The 24,151-nt window shown below is 40.6% G+C and overlaps 2 protein-coding genes across 11 annotated transcripts in view; one reads left to right on the top strand and one right to left on the bottom strand.

The window, feature by feature from the left end:
- Positions 1-20,992, bottom strand: part of LOC136424387 (oxysterol-binding protein-related protein 1-like) — a 207,010-nt gene extending 186,018 nt beyond the window's left edge. For 6 of the 10 annotated variants that reach the window (XM_066412975.1, XM_066412973.1, XM_066412974.1 and 3 more), the window contains exons 1-5: positions 20,110-20,992; positions 6,904-7,080; positions 5,168-5,253; positions 4,802-4,876; positions 3,971-4,082 (exon numbers count right to left, since the gene is read on the bottom strand). In XM_066412975.1, coding sequence (XP_066269072.1) covers positions 3,971-4,082; positions 4,802-4,876; positions 5,168-5,253; positions 6,904-7,069 — 439 coding nt within the window. In that variant the 5' untranslated portion in view covers positions 7,070-7,080; positions 20,110-20,992. Of the gene's footprint in view, positions 1-3,970; positions 4,083-4,801; positions 4,877-5,167; positions 5,254-6,903; positions 7,081-9,462; positions 9,523-10,720; positions 10,871-11,203; positions 11,371-20,109 lie in introns of those variants that run through there. The other 4 variants (XM_066412968.1, XM_066412970.1, XM_066412969.1 and 1 more) reach the window with 4 other exon arrangements.
- On the top strand, positions 9,675-22,932 carry LOC136424389 (ATPase inhibitor, mitochondrial-like). Its single transcript, XM_066412976.1, has 5 exons — positions 9,675-9,797; positions 20,992-21,049; positions 21,284-21,309; positions 21,729-21,792; positions 22,032-22,932. Exons 1-5 carry the CDS (start codon positions 9,742-9,744, stop codon positions 22,188-22,190), a joined length of 363 nt encoding a protein of 120 aa, XP_066269073.1. The 5' UTR covers positions 9,675-9,741; the 3' UTR covers positions 22,191-22,932.
- Positions 22,933-24,151: the final 1,219 nt, after the last annotated feature.

Consider the following 24,151-nt stretch of genomic DNA (forward strand, 5'->3'; position numbering starts at 1 on the left):
AGCAGCTTCCTCTGGAACTGCAGGGGCGTTTTGGGGAAAATCTTCTAAGGAGAATAACTGAACAAAGGAACGACGGATTTCCGTGATATTTAGTATGCAGGTAGCTTAGACAGAGATATACACAATGATGTGCAAATTATGCTAATTGTGACTTCATTTGCATAGGTAATGAGGAAAATCCATATTTGCAGTGTTTTCCATTATCAGACTCAAATACATGTATGGAAAGTGGAGCATCAACATATACCAATTATGCAAATAAATTCCTAATTTGCATAATTAATGCAAAAACACCATGATTAATCTAATTGGAAAATTATAGAACTGTCAAAATTGCAACATGTGTAAGTTAGATAAGGTGTTTATGACCAAGCATATATCATGCAAATGTACAAGTAATTGGCATGAATAGAATTGTTCATGGAGATATGAGGTCGTGGAACTCTTGTTTGTTGTTGCTTGGGGTACTGTTCTTCGTTTTGTTTTTTAACTTCGCCTCTATTGTTATTCGTGGATAGTTGACCTGAGTACATTATGCTGTTTATAGCTACATTTCATGTATCATGAAGGTATTATTTGTACATTATTCATCAGGACGCTAGCTGGATGCCATAGAAATGGTAACAACACTATGTCAATGTGTTACTGCTTGTGCTAGGAGCAATCTTTGAGGAAAATATCGCCCTCAGTTCACTATCACACACAACATTTAGACAAAAAAAGTGTTCCTCACAAAGCTTTGTCGTCTGCTGAACAATAGAATTCTGGGTAATAAATATGGTGGCAGGAAAAGGCCGTAGTGCCGTAGCTATTGGTTGCGGCAACAAAGTGGCATTTTTTAAGATTGATCACGCTAATGGAGTCCAGTTGTAGGTTAGCAAAAGAGATTCTAATAACTTTTCTTGTAAATAATTGTGTTTAGCAGGAAGCGGATGTGACATTTGTCTTATAAACCGGCGAACAACCATGCAGTGTGATTCTCCCACGAAGCCCTCAGACTGTGTCAATAAGGGACGGAGAGTTTTTGACGTCGCCATCTTCTAATGCATGGTTATCGAAGCTTTTCAGCCAGTGTTCTGAATACGTTAGTCTGTCAGGTTAGCATTGCTGGCATTATAACTGAATGTTGCATCTAGCACACAGCTCTAAATACACCGTTTTTAAAAAAGGTGAGTTTACTGTAATTCTTGATTTGTTTGTTTGTTTGTTTGTTTGTTTGAACCTTTGTTTATTCATGTTAACTGTAACTTAATTTTAGCTGATTTAACAGTCACTACTCAACAGCTAAAATTTCATCATCGCAAATATTTGATCACTTATATTTCAGACAATTATATTTGTTCCCACCGTTAAAATTAAGTGCTGTGACCTACTCCATTTTCCCTCAACCGCTATATTTTCCTGCCGCTATATTAAAGTGATTTACATATAGAATACAACACAGGGTATTCCGTATCACCCGAGGTTCCAGCCCTCCCGCAGGTCGGATCGCCTGACGGCCGTAGGCCGGAAGGCGATCCGAACTGCGGGAGGGCTGGGTCCGAGGGTGATGCGGAATACAACGTGTTGTATTTTATTTATGTCATACCTTGGTCATACCCACCCGAGAAAACACACATTTCAATGCAGAATGCGCCAGAAGTTGAGGGAGTTTTGTGTCCTCGAACAAGAAACTGTAACAGCTTTGATTCCAAACTCCGAATCTTGTGTTCGAATTTCCGACGGCGGCGCAACCGGCGCACTCGAAATGCATTCGAAATATTCCATGGAAGCCTGTGTGATAACACTCCCGAACCCTATGTGATCCGGATAGTTATCACACAGTCCAGAACATCCGTATCAGGCCCAGGTATGACATAAAGTATATTACTCCGCGAGTTTATGTGAACCAACGTTATATCTAAAGGTCTCGGTTTGGAGTTTTTTTTACGATTCGGGGCCGATCTGACTTGTTCCCAGAAAGGCGATAGCACTTCTCCCAACATCGTTTTCCGGGCAATTAAATGTCTCTGATGAATAGGGGTGCCTTGGCACTGACCGACAGATGCATTTGATATTTTCTGTGGAAACAGCATTTTTGGTGAAAACCGTCAATCAAAGCAACTGCTATTTTGGGGGCATTCTTCCAAGGCCGCTGGAAGGAAAATCAGAGTTTCTCTAGGATGATGATATGGCAATAAAACGGGTTATCAATCTCTGTCTGTAATGAAGAAAAAGGAAAAAAAAAATGTTTTCCGCAATCCCCGATGGCGCGAAACCATGCAAAACGCACATACATGTAGAATGCACAATTCGGGTAATCAGACTACAAAGCCGCGTTAGCGTTATCACGCACTGATACTGATCTTCGCGGACGACCAAAACTGCGCAACCATAAAATGCTAGGAAGATCAGACTTTTCAGGAAATATAAAAGATTACACACTGCTATAGCGATAGCTGAAAAATCTGGAGCCAAAACTACAGAGAAAACCTATGATTTGCGTCTTATTTTAGGGAGTCTTTAGGAGTATGGTCACTTGAAATTCAGAACCGGAACCTAAAAGCAAAAATAATCCAAGGAAAAGGAATAAAACCTGATAAGAATATCTTCACAATGTTCTCACCATAATTTTTTCACAGCATGGGGGTCAGGTAAGTTTGTGTGGCACAAGTCACACGTGGAATGTGGAGGACATGACCAGAATAGGGAGGCCAGCATGTTCCCCCGGAAAATTTTTAAATTCAGAACCCAATGAGACACTATTTACTGCATTTTGAGGGATAGATTTTGTGCAGTAACGTTTTTCCACTGTCACAGCCTCATTCTAAAGCCAAATATGAACATTTTATAAGATATATGAAGGGTCACAACGTTCTCCCAGAAAGAAACACCCCTATGCTGGTTGAAACACAGCATAGGGGTCCAGATCACAGCATAGGGGTCCAGATCACAGCATAGGGAGCCCCTATGCTGAAAACGCCTGGCGAGAATACTGGTTCATGATCACCTGTTGGGAAATATGACAGTGCACGCCGTTCAAAATACCCGCCTGCAGTCTGCAAATTGCAGAAAGATTTTCAAGATTGCAGAAGAAAAATGAAAAAATCTGCAATTTTGCAGAATGAAAAAATCAGACTTGGGATTCAATGGTTCTCAAGTCAGGATTCTAGCAGCGCTGAAAATTAACTAAAACCAGCAACGCGCGAACCTGACGGCGTTTCGCTGCGTGCCGACTGCCTCAAACATTTTCTCTCGTGTCGAGACAGTTGGGAGCCCAAGTGCGCGGAAAACAATAACATCGCTGGACCGTCTGGAGTTTCCCCGACTGTCCGAAGTCGGAGTTTGATGTTTAAAACTGATAGCGATTTTTCAGATTTATAAAAAAAAACTATGCCGAGGCTAAGGTTTGCACGAGGCTTCATATTTTGAATTTTTTTCTTCATTTTTTCAAATCTTTTCCTTTTTTTCGTGGGCCGTGGCTATGATTGCTGTCACAGGTCGTGCGATCTCTATTACGCACCAGCACATGTACATGTATTCCTCGCAAGGATATACATGTAATGTCCTTGTCCTCCTTATCAGGCAGGTTGCTCTTTTTTTTTTACACATAAACAAATATTTGATTTCATTTATATTGAATAAATAAGCTTTGGCTGTTGCAATTTCAAAAAGCAAGTTCGCTTGTCATTTGAATATTTTTCACACACATGTATGTTATTCCTGTTTCAAACTTTGCCGATAAAAATTAAAGATACATGTAGTAGAGTGAGAGAACAGAGAATTACAGCAATGTTGCAAAGATAGATATGATGTAAGTAGGCATTATTAAGTTGAGAATGTTGTATCATGGAGGCGTGTACTTGCAGAAAATATTTTCAAATTGCAGAACAAAATATTGACATTCTGCAATATTGCAGAACACTGAAAAAAAGTATTTCTACCACTGAAGTGAGAATCATAGCTGCCATGAAGTTAAATTCAGCAGTACCTTCAATCAGCCTCTTAGCCTCAGCGACATGGGTCATCTGTTTTGGTGTGAGTCCCTCACCATTGATGAGCTTCACATCTGCATTGTACTGAAGTAACAGGGTGACCATATCCTGGGGAAAAAAACTTTACTTTGTGGGATGAGGAGGATGGGATTATACCACACTGACACAAGACAACTTTGTGGGATGAGGAGGATGGGATTGTACCACACAAGACAACTTTGTGGGATGAGGAGGATGGGGTTGTACCACACAAGACTTTACTTTGTGGGATGAGGAAGATGGGATTGTTCCACACAAGACAACTTTGTGGGATGAGGAGGATGGGGTTGTACCACACAAGACTTTACTTTGTGGGATGAGGAAGATGGGATTGTTCCACACAAGACAACTTTGTGGGATGAGGAAGATGGGATTGTTCCACACAAGACAACTTTGTGGGATGAGGAGGATGGGATTGTACCACACAAGACTTTACTTTGTGGGATGAGGAAGATGGGATTGTTCCACACAAGACAACTTTGTGGGATGAGGAGGATGGGATTGTACCACACAAGACTTTACTTTGTGGGATGAGGAAGATGGGATTGTTCCACACAAGACAACTTTGTGGGATGAGGAGGATGGGATTGTACCACACAAGACTTTACTTTGTGGGATGAGGAAGATGGGATTGTACCAAACAAGACTTTACTTTGTGCTATGAGGAGGATGGGGTTGTACCATTGTGCCAACAAAGTTTTTGAATGTAACTACCAGAGTTATCCTGTTCACTAACTGCAAATATGCAAAGAGCACACAAAGCTGTAACATCCTAGTTAGATACTTACTGTCCTCCCTGTTAATGCAGCTTTATGCAGCGGTGTGTCCCCAAGGTCATTCACAATATCCACATCTGCACCATGCTGGAACATTGCAAATCACAACATCAATATCTTGCACTCTCTAAAGCTTAAATCAGTAAATTAATAACTTATTAACCCAGATATTTTCTTGCAAACAAAAAAACTGTGAAAAAAATTGTGGTACAGATCAAATGTTAAAATAAACATTCATTTTCATAATATCATAAACAATGGTACTGTATTGGAGATAGGGTCCAGATAATTGATACAAGGAGCTTGAAAGGACAGTTATTTCAATTTTTATAGGCCCATGAATTTTGTTCTACATGTACGTATTGAAATACAACACACCATAAGTAATGAACGAACAACAGGAAGGTGGCCAAAATATGATGCCAGGTGCAGAGGACTCCAACCTTTGTTTGACTTTGTGTCACCTAGAAGGACAACAAGACTAGTTAATGTTACATCATGAACTATTTGCTTATAAGAACTTAAAAGGTCTTCCAACAGTGTTCTGAAATATTGATGTAGTACTCAACATACATCTTGGTTACAAGTCAGAATTTGAAATCAATTGCCTAGGGAGTAACAACAGATATATGGAAGATACATGTATATGTAGTTCCGACCACACAAGGTCCTGCCCTCTCCTGTCTTCCAGTACACCAAAGTATTCTATATGTACTGACTAAGCCCTCAGACAGCTTAAGAATCCCCTTCTCCGATCCTCTCATCCGGGTAGATAGTTTTACACTCTCCACTGCAGGCTCCTGACCCAGTAACTGTGTCTGACCCAGTTCCCCCCCCCCCCCCACCCCACCCCCGGCAGGCAGCCTATGTGCTGATAATTCCTGAGGGCAAAGGATTTGTCTTCCCGGTCCTCTTGTCGTACAATCCTTGGAGTTTTTCGCAAGATTCCTCACTAATACTTCCTGTGATGATCTCAGCCAACAACACCACTGTCATAAAACTTTAAAAGGTCCTTTCAAATCATCAAACACACCATACATGTATCTTAATTAATAATGATAATCTTTATTGTATGTTCATTCCCCAGGGGGATAAATGCACAAAATGCCATACATGGGTAATTCAGATAACAAAATGATAATAATAACGTTGACGTCTAATGCAATACTAAACACTATACCAATGTACCACCGTATATCTAAGTTCTAGTGGCTTCTTTTCTCTTTTTAAAACACATGGTGTCCGGACATAATTACATACTTCGTCCAGTGCATAAACATTTGTGCATGACATGAAGTATTTAAAAGTATCCTACTTTGATATTGTCTTACATCTCTTGTCAAGCTGAATTGATTTGAACAGAGACTGACGCTCGTTTTCATACAATATACAGTCTAGTAAGAAATGCATTTCATCTTCAATATGTGAGTTATTACAAAATTTACATAATCTATCCTGTAAATACACAGTCTTTATTCTTTCCTCAGCCTATCTTGGCCCACATTCCAGATTTTCTGACGTCCCAGGCCTTACCATTAGTATACATGTGTGTGTGTACTGGCGGGGATTGTCCTACTTCAACGTGCAAGAAGCACTTTGAAATTCATGCATTTCTCACATAAGGATCAACTAATATATTAGGCTCCAGAGCTTAGCTTGAATAAAGAATCACTTTAACAAATGACATGATGTATCTTGGAGATTGAAGTGAATTCTAGTACATGTAGTTATAAAGCTAACATTGCACACTACTCCATAACTAAGCTCTTCACAGTGGTGTTGTACGCGCGCGCACACACACACACACACACACACACACACACACACACACACACACACACACACACACACACACACACACACACAGGAAGCATGGTAGTATACATTTGTATATTCAATGTCACAATAAGACACACACACACACACACACACACACACACACACACACACACACAGGAAGCATGGTAGTATACATTTGTATATTCAATGTCACAATAAGACCAAGGTTTCAGAGGGATCAGTTCTGATCAGATGACACTAAATCATTCATCCACTGGGAAAAGCTGTAAAACTTATAAGCTTGCAGGAAACTAAGGGTTCCTATTACCACACACCTTTGCAGTTGACATCCAGATGCAGTTTCCCTTCATGTCTACTTTTCAGCAGATCTTCTACCAATTCAATCTTTCCATTCCTGGCACAGTGGAGCAGCATGTCCTTAGGCCCCATGTCATGGTCACTGTGACTCCAGGACAATTCCTCCGTCTGCCCTGCAGCCATGACACTAGGTCCTGATCATGAGTGGACATGAGTATCACATGAAAAGTACATACAATTTACAAATGACTTAAGTTTTCTCTATGCTCCCTATCCCCAACAAGCCTGCATACATGTATGTGAGGGATAGACCAGGACAGGCATATAAAATCATTCATCATCATCATCAATCAATTTTCCTCATCATCATTTTCCTCATCAACATCATCATCATCATCAACAACAACACCATCATCACAATCCAGCTTGTACAAATTATTGCATTTCACAATATTTTCTTGTTTTTCTCCTTCTGCAAGCATTCTGAACATTTTAAAAAAAGGCATATACATAGTTTTATCTTCAACCCAAATATCATAAAATAGGTAGGAGGGGCTCAGGGAATTTACATGCTGGTGATTTTTGTTTGTTTTTTGGTTTTGATCTTGATCGGGTACTGGGCAATACTCCTCTTGCTGGAGTAAAGCATCCAGGGGAGAGTGCGATGTGCCTTTATTGTCCTCTCAGGTGCAGGAGCACAGCTTTTAGCTAATATGAGTAATGAAGGCTAGATATCCAGGTAATAAAGATACTCAATACGAAAGTTTAAAAAAAAAAGTTACTCTAGCAGCTAGATAACTGTTTGCGAACAGTCAGACTTTTCAGGCAGCATCCACTGTATTTCATCAGTCATTGACATTGTAAGTATCACTTGTCTGAACATTGAGTATTTATCTATTGGTTTGGCTATTCAGGACATGGAAGTGGTTCAGGAGCTAGGTCGGCTGGTGGTCATTGTGGTTGGCTGAGGTTCGGCTGTGGATGGGAGGTCTGGACTGGGTTGGCTCAGGTGGTAATGAGTGGGGGTAAGCTGACTTACTCCCACTAGTTTCCAACCGTGCCCATCATCATCACCTGCTACTCATTCCTTCAACCAAAGTGACTACTACCAGAATGAGAATGTGTACCAACCTGGCATCTACCTTCACCCAATATCATCCAACCAAAAACACAGACAACAAAATAATTACTAGAACTAGAAGCTGAATTGAAAATGCCCAACCCATTTTAATTCCTGGGAGTGTCGGTAAATCAGTCAGGAGAGAATCTGAGGCTATATATACTAAGGAGGGGATGGATGGGACATGGGAGTAACGTTAACTAGTAAATAGAATGCATTGGGGGCAAGGTCGAGAGGTCATTTACCAAAGTTTTTCGTCGAGGAACTGTCAGACGCCGACTTAGAGTCAGTTTTTGGGTCATGGGAAGCTGGGGAAGACACCCAGGAACATGCTGAAGGAGTTGAGGGTCAAGAAACTGACGCAAATTTGCGGAGAGGAGACTCGGGAGCGAAAATAGGTTTGGATTCCAGGCTAACGTGTTTCCCCAAGCTAATCTTGGCAGACAGAGAAAACGCCAATGAAGCCGCCGAAACCCTCCACAGTTTTTACCCAGGGGAACCCCAGGAAGGTATGTTCACGTTTTTGAGGGGTTTTAACCGGCGAAAATTAACAATATTGTCGGCAAAGTGATGTCGCCGTGTTCAAAACAAACGTGACACACGCCCCCCTCCCCATGGCCCACGTCACGTAAGCTCCCCAAACCGATGTGCTGGTATCGAAAAAATTACGGTCGAAATCGCCAAAACTCTTACAAGTTTCTACCTACAAGGATCTCAGCCCGATACGTGTTCGCTTCTGTGGGATTTTTTTCCGGCTTGAGCAAATATTATCTGGGGAAACTACAAGAAAATGGGACGTAAACATGCACCATTGTTCTTACCACAGCCAACTAAGCATTTAACAATCGGGCGTCAGGAATTGTGACAATTGAACAGAAATTTACAATTATACCGCCCGATATGAAGTCTACGTGTCCACAACAATAAGACAAGTTACCACTTGTTTACATTGGATTATATGAAGATCATATGTACAATGGATTGATTTTACATGTATAGTATCAAATAAAGAATCTATGTATTATACAGGGATTTGTCTCTCTTATATGGGTCAGTTTGGATAGGCTATGTGATAATAACGTTAATGACCCGCCTGTTCCTCGTTGTATATGGTGTCATAACGCCTGGTCATGTGCTATAACCACCTCATAAAACCACCGAGTGAGCGATCGTTATGACACCATATACACCTCGGGGCGGGTCATTAACCCTTAATTATATCGCTAGAGGATTATACATTAGCCGTCGGTCCATGGTTATTAGTGCACGTGACCCGCCTGGCCAGATCCTGTCTTTTCCACCTTGTCTAGACAGACGGGCCCGATTAAAACATATTGCTTTCTTCGGTAAGCCCTTCCCTCGCTTAACTCTTCTACTATGAAATGCTTTAATTCATCTATACTTAAGCTAACGTTTAAGAAAGCAGAAAACGTGCAGCAGACAAACCGTAACTTACCAGTAAGTTACGTCCGAGTAACGAGACTAATGAAAATATTCCATCTTTGTTTCTTTCAGGGGGATGGAAGATTACAATGTATAAAGATTATTACAAGGAAATGCATTATGTATAAAAAAAATAACCTTAAAATGTTTACTTTGTGTCGGAGAAAGCCATTGTGAAAACGAGTTTTAGGACCTTTTGAGGTTTTTTTTTTTACTCATCTTGGTCCTGATTTGGGCCTCCCCCATGTTCTACTTGGTTCCGTCCTGAATAGAATTGTGGGTACATTTCAAGATGGCGTCGCTGGTTCGAGCAGTACGAATTCGTCCTTTCGTCTGTGGACTCTACAGGTAACTTTAGTTCCTACAAAACCAAGCACTATCACAGAGGTCGTGAAGGGATTAGGTCGTATTGGAAATATAGTTTGGAAACTGATATGAAGTAGTTTCTGTAGTAACGCGGTATGCTTCACAAATTATGTCAAGTTTAGATGTGACCTCAAAAATAAATTGCAACGTGACGACGTTCTTACATTCAAATTATATACAACTGCTAGTAAGGGAAACTGTATAGGGTTTTTTCGTCCCATAGGCTCACATGTTATAATACGTGTTTTACATGGGCGCGGTTGTAATGAAGGGTAACCGGTCAACTCGCCCCAAGTCCAACTCGCCCCAACTATTTACGACCAACTCGCACCAATTTTACATATTAATCAGGGCTTATTAAACTTGGTTTTATATGCATATATCCTACATCTAAATATTACTCTACATGCTAACAAAGCTTTGTGACTCTAATCTTAACATTCTCTTCTCTGTTCGGCATTTAACACCGATGAATGCCGGGGGCGTCGGCGGGCCATGTAGCGAGCGGCCCGCCGGGTTCACCGGGACCTGCGCCCGCTCGCTGTAATCTCAAGCATGGCTCACTGCTAACTCAAAATTATTATTCAAGTACGTGCTCCAAGACGCTTAGTTTCCTAGCACACAAGACACTAGACACTATGCCCCACGCGGGGTTTTGTCTAGTATCACGACAAGACAAGACAAGACAAGGTAAGCCAGCAGTCTTTCGGATCGCCATGCTTGAGACTATAGAGTATCTAACGGCCGTGCACGGTGACACGGCGGGCCAACATGCCGACCGGGTCCGCCAGCGAATCCCGAGTTTGTTGCTATAAAATACGTGCCCAGCTAAAAAAATATGTCACGAGGTTTGTTAACATGTAAAGATCGTAATGAAGCTATAGGAAATGTGCCAGCAAAAGTACCTGGGTCACTGGTTCCTTTGTAATCAATCGGTGTCCAGCACCGAAGGCGCCGTCATGATCATCGCTAGACTTCCAGTGACGCAATTTTGGGAGGTAATATCTGGGCGTCCAGCAATGAGGCGACTTCGTTACTGGAAAACTCAATTATCACTGGAAACCGAGAGATGAGAGTACATGCGGGGCTTGAATTACCATACAAAATAACATAGTTTTGAACCTACAATGGGTTTTACCCGGTAAATTACCATACAAAATCACAATGGGTCTATTAAATTATTATGACTCCGCAAGTAGGGACTCTTACATAAGTTCGTGCCACAAGCAGAATGTTGTATGCCTCTAAAGTTGAGTCTTGTATTTATTCAGATGGTACATGTATGTCAGATAAACACTAAGTTCAAACTAAGATACACAATGGAGCTACGACATCAAATAGGGTACAAATGTACTGCAAACTGTCAAACTAGTGTATAAAATGTTCACCTTAAATGTTCACCTTGAAGTTCAGCCAGTAGGTACCCTCAAGGGTAATGAGGCTGTGCCTAGTTGGTGCTAGTAGTGCGCATGGTACTTTCTTTTTCGCTTCTATTCTCCTTCCTTCCTTCCTTCCTTCCTTCCTTCCTTCCTTCCTTCCTTCCTTCCTTCCTTCCTTCCTTCCTTCCTTCCTTCCTTCCTTCCTTCCTTCCTTCCTTCCTTCCTTCTCAGTGGGAAAGCTCATGTGGGAAAGCTCATGTGGGAAAGCTCATGTGGGAAAGCTCATGGTTATCCTTCTACTCTTCCTTCCTTCCTTCCTTGCTTCCTTCTTAGTAGGAAAGCTCATGTAGGAAAGCCTCTTTCTACTCTTCCTTCCTTCCTTCCTAGTGGGAAATCTTGTGCAGGAAAGCTCGTGTAGGAAAGCTCATGGTTATCCTTCTACTCTTCCTTCCTTCCTTCCTTCCTTCTCAGTAGGAAAGCTCGTGTAGGAAAGCTCATGGTTATCCTTCTACTCTTCCTTCCTTCCTTCCTTCCTTCCTTCTCAGTAGGAAAGCTTGTGTAGTAAAGCTCATGGTTATCATTTTACTCTTCCTTCCTTCCTTCCTTCCTTCCTTCCTTCCTTCTCAGTAGGAAAGCTTGTGTAGGAAAGCTCATGGTTATCCTTCTACTCTTCCTTCCTTCCTTCCTTCCTTCTCAGTAGGAAAGCTTGTGTAGGAAAGCTCATGGTTATCCTTCTACTCTTCCTTCCTTCCTTCCTTCCTTCTCCGTGGGAAAGCTCGTGTAGGAAAGCTCATGTGGGAAAGCTCATGGTTATCCTTCTACTCTTCCTTCCTTCCTTGCTTCCATGGTTATCCTACTCTAAAATAAATCCCTTTGTCTTGTAGTACGTCGTAACGGTATCGACTCAAAAGATCGTGTATTACTAGCACTGGAACAACGAAATAATGTAATCACTCGCCTTCCAGCACTCGTCACTGAAAAATCTAGTGCGGAACCCGTGACCTTGGGACTTTTGTTCCTGGTTATCTAGTGACAGGTAACATCCCTTCTGGGTAACCAGTGATGAATGACCTTTGAACCAGCCTACTTGTCTGGAACCCGAGTGACGAGCGGAGATCATCACTAGAAACTGAGTGATGCGCTGAGTTCATTTCTGGAAACCAAGCACCGAGGCAAGATTCAGTGCTGGAATAAAGCCGTTCGTCACTGGATTTCTAGTGACAAACTTTCTTCCATGCTGGACGTCCAGTGACGACACAATTTTGTTAACGTGTTCGTTACTCGGCGCCTAGCGAGGAACCCGTGACCACGGTACCTTTGCAATGTGCCAATGTTATTCATTCAATGTTGAACATTTGTACCTTAGATCATGTAAAAAAATCCACAACAATGTACAATCTCTTTTTATGAGGGCCTGCATGGGGGGTAGAGATTACGAATTACGAAAAATTTTCGCCGCTGATTACGAATTACGTTAAATTCTCAGAGCTGATTACAAATTACGCTAAATCATGAGGCTTCCCAACTGATTCAAACACTTAACGCAAGATTCAACAATCCAGTTTTGCGTCAAAACTGTTGATTTTTATGCTGATTGTGATCAATTAATCTGTTGATGACCACACTGTATAACTTATAATGAGTAGCCATGACAGCGGCAATAAATTTCGTATGGAAGGGGAGGGACAGGGCTTAGATATTGCTCTACAAGTGAGAAAATATGCAAGAGTTTAATGGTGCGCGATGCCCTCCCGACATATATTGCGTCAGGGACCCTGCAATTGTAGGTGGGTCCGGGGAATACTTCCCCAGAAAATGGTAAAATCTCGACCTGTAGCTTCTCACATACATTTTGAGGGGCAATTTTTGCGCTCATAGTGAAAAGTACACAAGGGTCAGCTAGATTTTTTGCCCTCCCGACATATTTTTCGCCGGAAGTATACATGTAACAATCGAAGGTTGGTCCGAGGGCATGCACCCCGAGAAAATTTTGAAATCTTTACCCTCTGAAACGCTATTTCCTGCATTTTTAGGTGCACATTTGGCTGGCAGTCTAAGCTATATTTTATGGAATCTCTATGATTGAAAAATACACAATGGTTTTAGCTTGATATTTAGGAGCGACGCCCTCAGAACATATTTTTCACCAGAGGCGCGACTATTCTAGGTGAGTCTTGGGGCACGTTTCACAGGAACATTTTGAAATCTTTACCCTCGGAAATGCAATTTCCTGCATTTTGTGGGGCAACTTTGCTGGGGGATTTTTCTGGAAATCAGCCTACGCTTTACTACTAGTAATGCAAAGATTACGTTTTACGTTACATAAAGGTAACTGCCTACGTTTTACGTAGAATGAAACCGACCAATTACGCGTTACGGCCAATGTACTGATTATGAATTACGTTGATTTGGGGCGGCTGCCTACGGATTACAAAGTCCAAAAAGGCCTGATCACGCCTTACGAAGAAGGGCATGCAGGCCCTCTTTTATAGCAATTACAAACTGCACTTAACAACACGTCCAAAAAGGCACTTTCCAGTTGAAAACGCAAGGCCGCATCACCCACAATGCTGGGCCGTGCACGTCCAACCTTGTGCACGGCTCTTGAACTTTGCCTGCTAATTTCTACAGTTACAAACAAGCTTTCATCAGTATGACTATGACGCTTAAGATCCGCTGGGCTAGCTAAAAGGCAATTTCCCACCGATATAAACACACGTTCATGCAGCCGTTTATTTTTTGGCTACGGACTCTTTTAGGGTACCCACTCGGAGTAATACATGAATGAGACCTTAACGCTTAAGGCCACACCACTTTTTTTTCTTTGTTAACGGATTCGCCGTTTCGTTTTTTTGCTGAATCAAAATAAAAATAAAAACAGCAGACTGAAAATCATCTTACCACCATATGACCGGCCACAAATTCATTATTGGGAACATTCTCTTCAAAATCGGCAGAGACCTCGACCAAAGTGCCTTGACTAAAGACCTTGGCCTCGAGGGCTGACCCCAAAGTTGCGTTGCGCAGCAGAGTGCAAAAAATTTGAATATCTTTATAGTCCCTACTTAAAATCTTTACAACCTTTCTTTTCCTTGCAATTTTTGCCCAATCTGGAGACTTTTTGGGTTAGAAGGAACAGGTATGGTCTCAGCTTTCCCATTTTGGTTGAAATTTGTTTAGTTCGCCATTTTAGTTGGCGTAAGGGAATATGTGAGTTGTTGGGTCATGCGGATGGATACATCTGAAATCTGGGGTCAAAGGTAGGGTTTCTTTGAAACTGGCCGCTTTCCTTGGAGTTTGAGCTGTACAACCCTCTGTTTTCTTTGCATGGTTATCAACTAGACCCTTGTGACTTTCCAGTGGAGAAGAATTTTTAAGATTGAAGTTTGGGTTAGTACTTTTATGAAGCCTTGTTTCATTGTATCTTAACATGCTTTCCTATGGGCAGCCATAACTTCGGGGTAAGCCCTCGATCAGGTCATGAAAACAAAGCCGCCATCTTGATTTTCAACAACAAAATAATAATGCCCCCTAGCCACTTTGCTGAAACTGAAGTTGGAGCAAAAGTGGATAGGGGGCATTATAATAATTGTATGAAGCACTATAGTAAGCTGAATTATTATCTTTTGTAAGAAAAAAAATAAAAATTTCCAAAAGATGAGTAGACTAATACTACTGAGCTAAGGGATTGAAGTGTTTATATGTAGTTTTTGTTAGATTTGATGTTGCCAAAGGGTAAGAGTAAGGTGCTCCAGTAAAGCTAAAAAGTACTTGGTAATTAGTTTAATTAGTAAATGTGCACTTTGTACCAGGTACTTACTGGGACCTGCACTGGTGCACCAGCCCCAAACATATGGGGTCTCCAAAAAGTGCGAAATGGAACGAAATGGAACAAACTAAAACAACATATGTAACATTATGTGAAATGAAATACCAGTAGACAGCGAAATAATAAGGAACGTTGTAACATTCACAGTAGACCGGAACAGGAAGCATTTTAAATGCAGAAGTGAGTGCAGGGCTCAAAATTCTTTTTTGGAAATAGGTGCACTGGTGCACCCAACCAAAGAAATTAGGTGCACAGAAAATATTTTGGGTGCACCACATAAAGTAAAGTTGAATGTCAGCAAAACATAAGTTTGACGCTATTGCCTCTCTTAAGAACTTCAATCTATAATTCTATCCAGATTTCAAATTTCAATCAAGTAATTCATCAAATAAAGTACAACAAAAGGTTACATTGCTTTTTCTGATACTTACATTTCAAGAATATTCTGACTGCTAGTGTATACAAGAAAACCGTTACCCTATAGCCTACAAAAATATCTAGGTGCATCAGTGCACCCACGGTCAAAAATTAGGTGCACAGCTCTAATTTTGGGTGCACACAGGTGCACATGCACCCACTATTTCGAGCCCTGGAGTGGTAAATAAATGATAAACGTGTTTTATTTCTTGAATCTATTTGTTAAATAAAGAATACAACACGGGGTATTCCGCATCACCCTCGGTCCCAGCCCTCCCATGGGTCGGATCGCCCTCCGGCCGTGTCTTTGAAATTTACATAGCTGTTTACACCTGCCTCAGTTCTGCTGAACATCACCATATCTGAGCGGTCCGACTGGGCGAAATTACGGCCGCAGCTTTTTAACAGAAGACCCGTTCGTGTATCTGGTGTGTTGTTGAAAATGTAGGTATCAAGGCTGAATTTCTGTTTTCCACGGGTAAATAAAGAATCTGAACCGAATTCACCTGTTTCCAAGATGGCGTCGCAGCAGGCAGACAAAAGGTCATAAGAGTTCATGCGACGATACCACTGTTATGTAGGTTAAATGTGGTAAATCTATTTTGTTATACCGAATCACTGAAAGCGATTTCATCATCAAAATCGTCAAAATGAATTCATATAAATGTGCTATGATGTAAAATCAAAATTATACTGAGGTATGAAAGAAATAAGCATGAACGGATCCAATTTTCAATCAGCACCACATACTAGGGGTAATAGTAGAAGCCGAAGCCAAACTGTAAACAAAGGAAACTCGCCACAATGTTTTGTTTGAATACCGGCCGAAAACAAACGATAAGTAGCAAATGAGGAACAATTTCTTGTTTCAAAATGTTGTTAAGTAAATGGGTGGCGCTTAGTTGCAATTAATTCGTTTTACATGGCTAAATTTTGTTCGTTGTTGGTGACACAGGGATCAAACTTCCAAGAAAAATTGGGCGATCTCTTCCGAGTCCAGAAGCTCTTCACAAGTCATGGGAACTTACACTAAACTGAACGTTTCAACTGCTTCTTAGTTCAATTGTAATTTAATCATTGGTCACAAATTATCAGTAATCCTTTGCTGTTGATAAAGGTTTTAAATGATAGCATTTCAGAAGGTTTTAAATCCCTTGGGAGTCAGCTTATATATTCCCAAGGGACCATAAATTCAAACCATGAATTAAGGAAACAGATGCAAAATCATATCATGGGGTAACATTTTTCTGACTACGAATTTTGTAGTACACATTTTTTGACACATTTCACAGACTTTATTTTTTCAAGCGCAGATTTTTCACCCGCAAATTTCTCACAACTCACGCGCACAAAGTCCCAACCCAGGTGGTAGCTCTACTACTGGTAATGTAGAGACTTTCCCTATTTCCCTTATTGGAAATGCTACGGATATCATATTGGAGGTGTATGTACATTGTACCTTTAGGACAGGTGAATACACCTGAATGTGTAAATGAGAACTCATTTGCATACTTTATGTGGAAACTTCATAATTCCCTTATGGTAAATGCTACAGAAGTACATTATGGTAGATGCTACTGTAACAGAAGTAGCATATGTGAATTATGCTAATGACCTCATTTGCAACCTCATTAGCATAATTCACATTTAGGTTCGGTTGAACTAGACAGGAAACATTGCGAAAATGTTGCCTGTCAAGTTCAACGTGAACCCGTTCTATATAATGCCCTATTGCTCCATGCCTAGCTCTATGAAACATGGTACCGCGTAAAAGAGCATGCCACTTCCGGGGTCGCCCAGTTGTGCCCTGGACACCATGAGAGACGAAAGCATGGAAAAAGTGTTCCCACAAGTCCGCTGTCAAACTTCTGAAATGCTATCAATCGCATATCCTATACTTAAATGGATTATCTTTTGATGGTATCATAGATAAAGGGAGTCGTTTCCATGTTCCATACGGCCTATCTTGTCCGCGCACATGTGTACACAGGCAGACTAAATGTACTACTGTACACAATAGACTGCATAACTTCACAACATCGTAATGTCGTAGGCCATCGTCAAAGAATGATCACTAAGTTTCTGAGAAAGATTGCAATGCCGCTTTCACCGCATTCGTTCGTCTGAGATGGGATAACGCTTGAAAAGACCTGTCTAATAGTCAGCGACGCACCACGGAGACGGCAAACGTGATATTCATGTAACGCATCAACATCGGATCGGTAAGTTCCTTGCCGCTTGTTTCGTAAGCCTGTTTATGAACAAAAGTACCAGATGTTTTGGCATTATAACTTTAGCTGTGAACGTAAGCAAATAAGGGAAGTAACTATTCTTGGGAACAACATAGGTCTAGCTGTAAATACTATACTAGCACCTCTGAAAATGTTTGGACTTGTGTGTGTATAAAGTTATAAGTTACGCACTTAGTATACGTATGGCTGGGGGTGAGGGTGCAAGGGTTACAGTGCACACTCACTCACTCACTCACTATCCGGTTTATCGTCTTCTGCACGTTCCGGCAAACAGCTGACGGCAACTTCGTTGGGGGCAGTTTACACCATGCTGGAAGAAAACCCCACGGTATCTCAATTCTCAGTCCGGACAAGGTGTCGAAAGACAACAGAAAAGTCATAACCAACCTGTTTCATTCAAAGTTGGGCAATTTTGCAAATGTATGGCATTTTTGTCATTGAACACCTGTCTGTAAACAGGAAGGGGGCCGCTATCGGCGAAAACCCTGACTGTTACAGGTACGCTGACTATTGTGTATATGTTCAGTGATTGAGAGAATACTAATAAGTACTGCTAATGTGTGGTTCCTGACTCTATCTATAACAAAAAATAGTCTCGGTAAACTGTTAACTTCAAGACTACAGCCAAGGTGAACGTAATTAACTGGGGTAACTTGTGAAACATCATCTGTAACTGCCATTTGTTATCATCAGAAGTTATGACTTTCTTTTCTACAGATAGACATCTTTATAATACTTCTTGTGCTTCTTGAAGTAACCCATCTGCATCTTTAAAACCAAGTGTACATATTGACATGGACACCTGTAATTATTTTGTGAAAAAGAGACTAATATGCAGAATATATTGGAGGCATAGTGAAAACTCACCGTATTCAAACCCAAATGTTGACAAGGACCTACAGTAACTGTAACTGCAAAGAAACTCACAAATGAATATTCATGTACAATTTGGATACATGACAGAAGTTGAAACTTGCAACAGATTGTTTAAATTCCAATTATCAAATTCAAATTCGTTACTACCAACCAAGTTATGTTGTACAAGTTATAATGTAAACCGTCATGGCTTGACAATGTCCAGTAGAATTGAAGAGTATTTACCGGTACAGAGTATTACAGCCATCTCTAAAACTTTGCTTTCAGGAAAATTCTCAAACTTGTAACTGTTATTCTATCAGTCAAACTATGAAGAGACATGGCCAAACCCACCACTTCTGTATAGACTTGAAGAAAAGAGCGCTAAAACTTAAAGAAAGGAAATTAATTTTGGGAAGACATGATGACTTGTGCTTTTAAGTGTGCTAACCGGTGCACTAATTGTGCACTTATCACACATTTTCATGTCAAGGGGATTGAAACCAAAGGTCCTTGCTCACATACACTGCTGTTGATACATATATCATTGTTACATAATTGCAAATAGTAGGGTACAAAGTCACAAAAGTATGTTACCTATAGCATCAGTCTCATTGTACATTATTTTCTTTCTCCATACAGAACACAAATGTCCTGACTCTATGACAGACACCTAATGCTGACAACTGTACCAGAACATCCTGAGAGACAAGAACAGTATCCATCAAGGTGTCTATAGGGTACCTCTCATCAGGGACAGTACTTTACATAATACATCTTTACTGTTACTACATGTACTTCTGTTCTATTAAGTATTATTATAGACATTATCAATGAAGGAAAATTAATTGCCAGGAACTGAAGTCAGGTGTGTTGATGACTGTATAATCTATATTGTATGTATATGTCACAGTACAGATTGGAATCCAGTAGGATCTGGAATCCTACTAGTACAGATTGGAGTAGGATTCCAGATCCTACTGATGATCCTACTGATGATTTACCTTTTAGGGCCTTTTATCTGCATTGTATCTCTATATGTTGAATACAAAATGTTAATGGTTTTAGATTTATGAATTTGTTGTCACATATTTGTAGTGTACTAACATAACATAACATTCATTGTCAATTCTCCTTAGAATCATGTTGTTTCATTTTGATGTGGAAATGGAAATGTTGTCAAAAGTTGAAATGTCCAACTTTTCACGGTTTTCCATGGAGAATGCTCTATTGTTAGCATGTCCAATAAAAGATCTACATGTAGATGTCCATTGTTTTGCATAGTGTCATTTTTGTGTACAGAATAACAAAATAAATGTTAAATTGCCTAAATTATGATAGAGTTGATCACATCGTAAATAGCATCTCTGATATAAATGGCACATATATGTAGCGCCATTGTACTGTAGTGTCGTATAACGGCACAAAAGCACATAACTGGTAATTAGTTGTTATCAGTGTCTGCTGCATGCCATGTTAATGTGGCAGTTCGTGACGGTTGACGGAAATACACTGTTTTCGGCAACATTGAAACAATACTATGTGAGTGAAATTAGCCTTACCTTTCTGGTTTACCTTCTCCTGTCAAATCTTCGAAGGGCTTCATCCCAGTCGTCCCTGGGCCAAATGAGCTGAAATTTGGTATACATAACAAGTAGAGTTTGCATGTGGTTTTGTTCATTTTTTTTATAAATGCCTGACAGTCTGTATTTTTGCCCATTTCCAGACCAAAAACGTATGTTTTGGCCTCTCATGCTATGGTATTACAGCCAAATGACCTGAAATTTGCTATTGGGGTACATTGAATAAATATACAAGGAACCCTATTCACACTTTTGTCATACACATTCAAGTTGACGATACAATTTTGGGGGAGATACTGTAAGTGACTATTTTCAACATATGACCATATATGGTGTTGACCTGATTCACCTGATTCATTAATTCAGGCAAGCAATGAGAGAGTGCCTTTCAAATTACCCATGAATGTATTAACTCAAGCTGATTGGTTGAAATAGACAATTCAGGGGAGAGAGAGAGAGAGGGAGGGAGAGAGAGGGAGAGAGATTGTTTCCACTAACACCAACAGTACACAAAGGCTCATGTCTCTATAAAAGGTTCTGTATCATTTCTTAAGCAACATTTTTACAACATGGTGGTGCTGCTGGAACAGTCCATTCTTGAATGGCAGGATTTTTTTAAATTTGATTTTGGACTGGGGTGATTACATAAAAATTTGTTTCTTTTTAAATAGAGATGGTTTCTGAGTGGTCCATTATGCATTGGTTAAAGTCCGTTCTTGCATAGGGGGACACAAGCTCCATTTCGGACAGGAATGACTTTTCAATAGTTCACTTAACTAGCTCTTACTCAGTGTGGCAACAGACCATAATATGCCTGGGCCATTTCTATCTGTCCACTTCACTTCTTGTTTGTTTTTCCAGCCTAGGCCCTCGAACGATGAGTAATGGCTTAGGGGAGCTGGGATCTGGTTCAGGCAAGGTACTGTAGTCTCTTGTTTGTAGCTTACTACATTGTACATGTGCTGCACATTTGTTCTTCAAGATTGTTTCATGGAAGGATGTAATTTGTAATAGAAAAAAAAGAGTTGTTTTACATACATGCCAGCATTAAGGTAGTGGTAGTACGTGACTGTACCTACCAGTAACTGATTGACCACTAATACAATGTCATTAATACAAACAGGTACAACATGATCTGTTTCTTTTCCCACAGGGCGGTGGTGCTGGTGGATCCATCAGGTACAACAAAATGCACCTTCAAACCCATTTGAAATTCTTACCAACCAATAACTCTTCCTTTAGTATTTTATGTAATTTGATGGTGTTTTTGCATGAGTGTCATTCCAGTTTAGAGTATCACTTCTGCCATTAGCAACACAACTAAGTCTGGTCTGCTAAAATGTCTTCTGGAGGCAGTATTTTTCATCACTTGTCATTGGACATTGATAATATTCTTGCATACAAACCACTGAAACCAGAAATAATGATGATTCGTGCATGACTTACAAGATATTCTGTTGACACACCTACATGTAGAGAATAAACTGCTTCAACAATTTCTGATAGATGTTATCAAGTTAGTTATGCACTCTAGTCAGTTAACAAAATGGATAGAACTTAGATATGCCTTGTCATTCCTGTAATGTTCTTGTGTCTAGAGAGGCAGGTGGAGCCTTAGGGAAGAAGGAGGTGGCAGAAGAGGAGATGTACTTCCGTCGAATGGTAGGAACATCAGTCTACAGTTCCACTTTCAATGAGACAGAAAGCATTTGGAGAACACAAACCAATGATACGTTATCATTAGTGGAAAGTACATTGGTTCTGCTCTATGGAAATCATAATATTTTACTGATATGCTTAACGAGTAGGTAACGACAACCCTCTAAAATTGGGCTTCCTTTTTCCTCACCCCAATAGAATAGTGCTGTGCAGTGACAATGGAGTTGTTTCTTCTTCTACAGCAACAGCAGCAGCTGACTGAGCTGAAGAAACACCATGCTGATGAGATCCGTCAGAGGGAATTGGACATCAAGCGCCACAAGGAAGCCATCGAACGACACAAGGGAAAGATCCGCGACCTGGAGCGCACAACACCTGGATCCCAGTCAGATTCAGACTAGCCTGGTCCTGTAGAGTTGTGCTGAACAAAACAAGTTTGTTCTTAAGCACTGATACCAGCTGCTAGTATGCACCAAATCTCCCTCTCTTGCTCTTGATGACATACAGATGGTATATAATTGAATAGTCTTTACCCATTGATATAGATGAATCTCCCCGTAATGCTTCCCTATCAAGATAACATAGACGTTGAAGAAAGATCAGAAATGTCAGTTAACATCCAAGTTCTGCTACAAACTGAACAGTCATTGTTCACACCTGGAAGAAACATGTGCTTGTGCATCATGACTGCTTTGCGACTTACCAGTTTTTGCACATTAGACCACACCTAGTATACTAGTATTTTAAGGTGTTTATGAAACCAAAGTGCAAAGTTATGATAGTATCCTTTATCAAACATAGACATTTGCAGTAAATCTACACCCTTTTGATGTTATTCATCATCAAACTATTCAAAATCATACAGCTCTTCATTCCTGCTGCCAGGTAATTGAATTAAATGTTAATCATACTTCAGTTCACTGAACGATACTATTATCATTATTGAAGATTATCAGAACATGTTGTATTTTGGTATCATAGGGACTTTAACTGAAAGCATGTAATTGAACAGAAGAAAGCAACTATTGAAAATGTTTGGCAGAAGAACTTCAGATACATGTACATGTGCAAACTGTTGATTACTCATTGCAGCGTATGTGGGCTATGCTATCCTTACAGTTTATTAAAGACATCAATGGTGAAGCCCAAGGGTGTCAGGACTTTTTACTGTTTGACGGATTAACAGTTTGACAATTTAGGATGTCTTGAAGTAGTCTTCTAAAGTTGTTTTAGTACAGTAGCTATAGTACAGTAACCTGGTCCATCCAAAAGACATCAAAAGGCATCAAAGCCAATGTCATCTACAAACTGAATTGTGAGGAACCGAACTGCAATAACATGTACATTGGGGAGACTAGCCGACCACTAAGACAAAGGTACAATGAACATTGCAGAAAGAGCGCTAACGGCTACGTAGCTCACGATCTCGGATGTCCGTGGATTCGAGATTGAATGAGTGTCCCTTGTTGTGTTTTAGATGGTGGAAAATGGCAGAGGAGTACGAATCCCGCTGGTTCGAACGGGGAGTTAGAGAAGCAATATATGAGAGAGAGGATGTACAATCCCGCCCTCAACAGGAAAGGGGGTCTACGCGTTGAACTTTCAGGCACTTAGGGTCCTGTCACTCTTGTGCGTATATTCAAGTGCGCGTGAGTTGCGCATTAACATTTTTTTGGTTTAAGTAAATTTTGCGGGGAGAAAGTTGTTTTCCACTTTGACACCGTTGTGCAGCCTAGTGATCGAACCTAAGAAATTACTTATTCGGCTGCAAAATTAACCTAAACCAGAAACACTTTAAGCCCCGTCGCACTTGTGCGTATATACAAGCCCGCATGGGTTGCGTATCAACATGTATTTGGTTTAGGTTAAGTTTGCAGCCGAATAAGTGATTTCTTATGTTCGATCACTAGGCTGCACAACGGTGGGTCAAAAAACAACTTTTACCCCGCAAACCTTACTTAAACCCAAAAGATTTAATGCGCAACTCACGCGCACTTGAATATACGCACAAGTGTGACAGGCCCTTAGGGCCCTGTCACACTTGAGCGTATAAACGTTGCGTGTGAGTTGCGTATGGACAAAATGCAATACGCAGCCGTACGCACAACAGTTGTGCAATTTTTCGATTATTTTGACGAATGTGTGACTCACATTTCGTTATTCACAAGTTAGATGTTCCTCACATATTCATCAAAATGATCGAAAACTATTTATAACGAATAACTTGCGTATCAGCGTAATTTCGTTCATACCCCAAACTGTCATACCTCCTGGGCCATATTGTGCGTATGCCGGCGTACATAAAACTTACACAAATCGATCGAGATGCATGTGATATGCATATTGTGCGCACGGCGGCGTA

This window comes from Branchiostoma lanceolatum, chromosome 18 (assembly GCF_035083965.1).
Source record: "Branchiostoma lanceolatum isolate klBraLanc5 chromosome 18, klBraLanc5.hap2, whole genome shotgun sequence".
In the NCBI taxonomy this organism is placed as follows: Eukaryota; Metazoa; Chordata; class Leptocardii; order Amphioxiformes; family Branchiostomatidae; genus Branchiostoma; species Branchiostoma lanceolatum.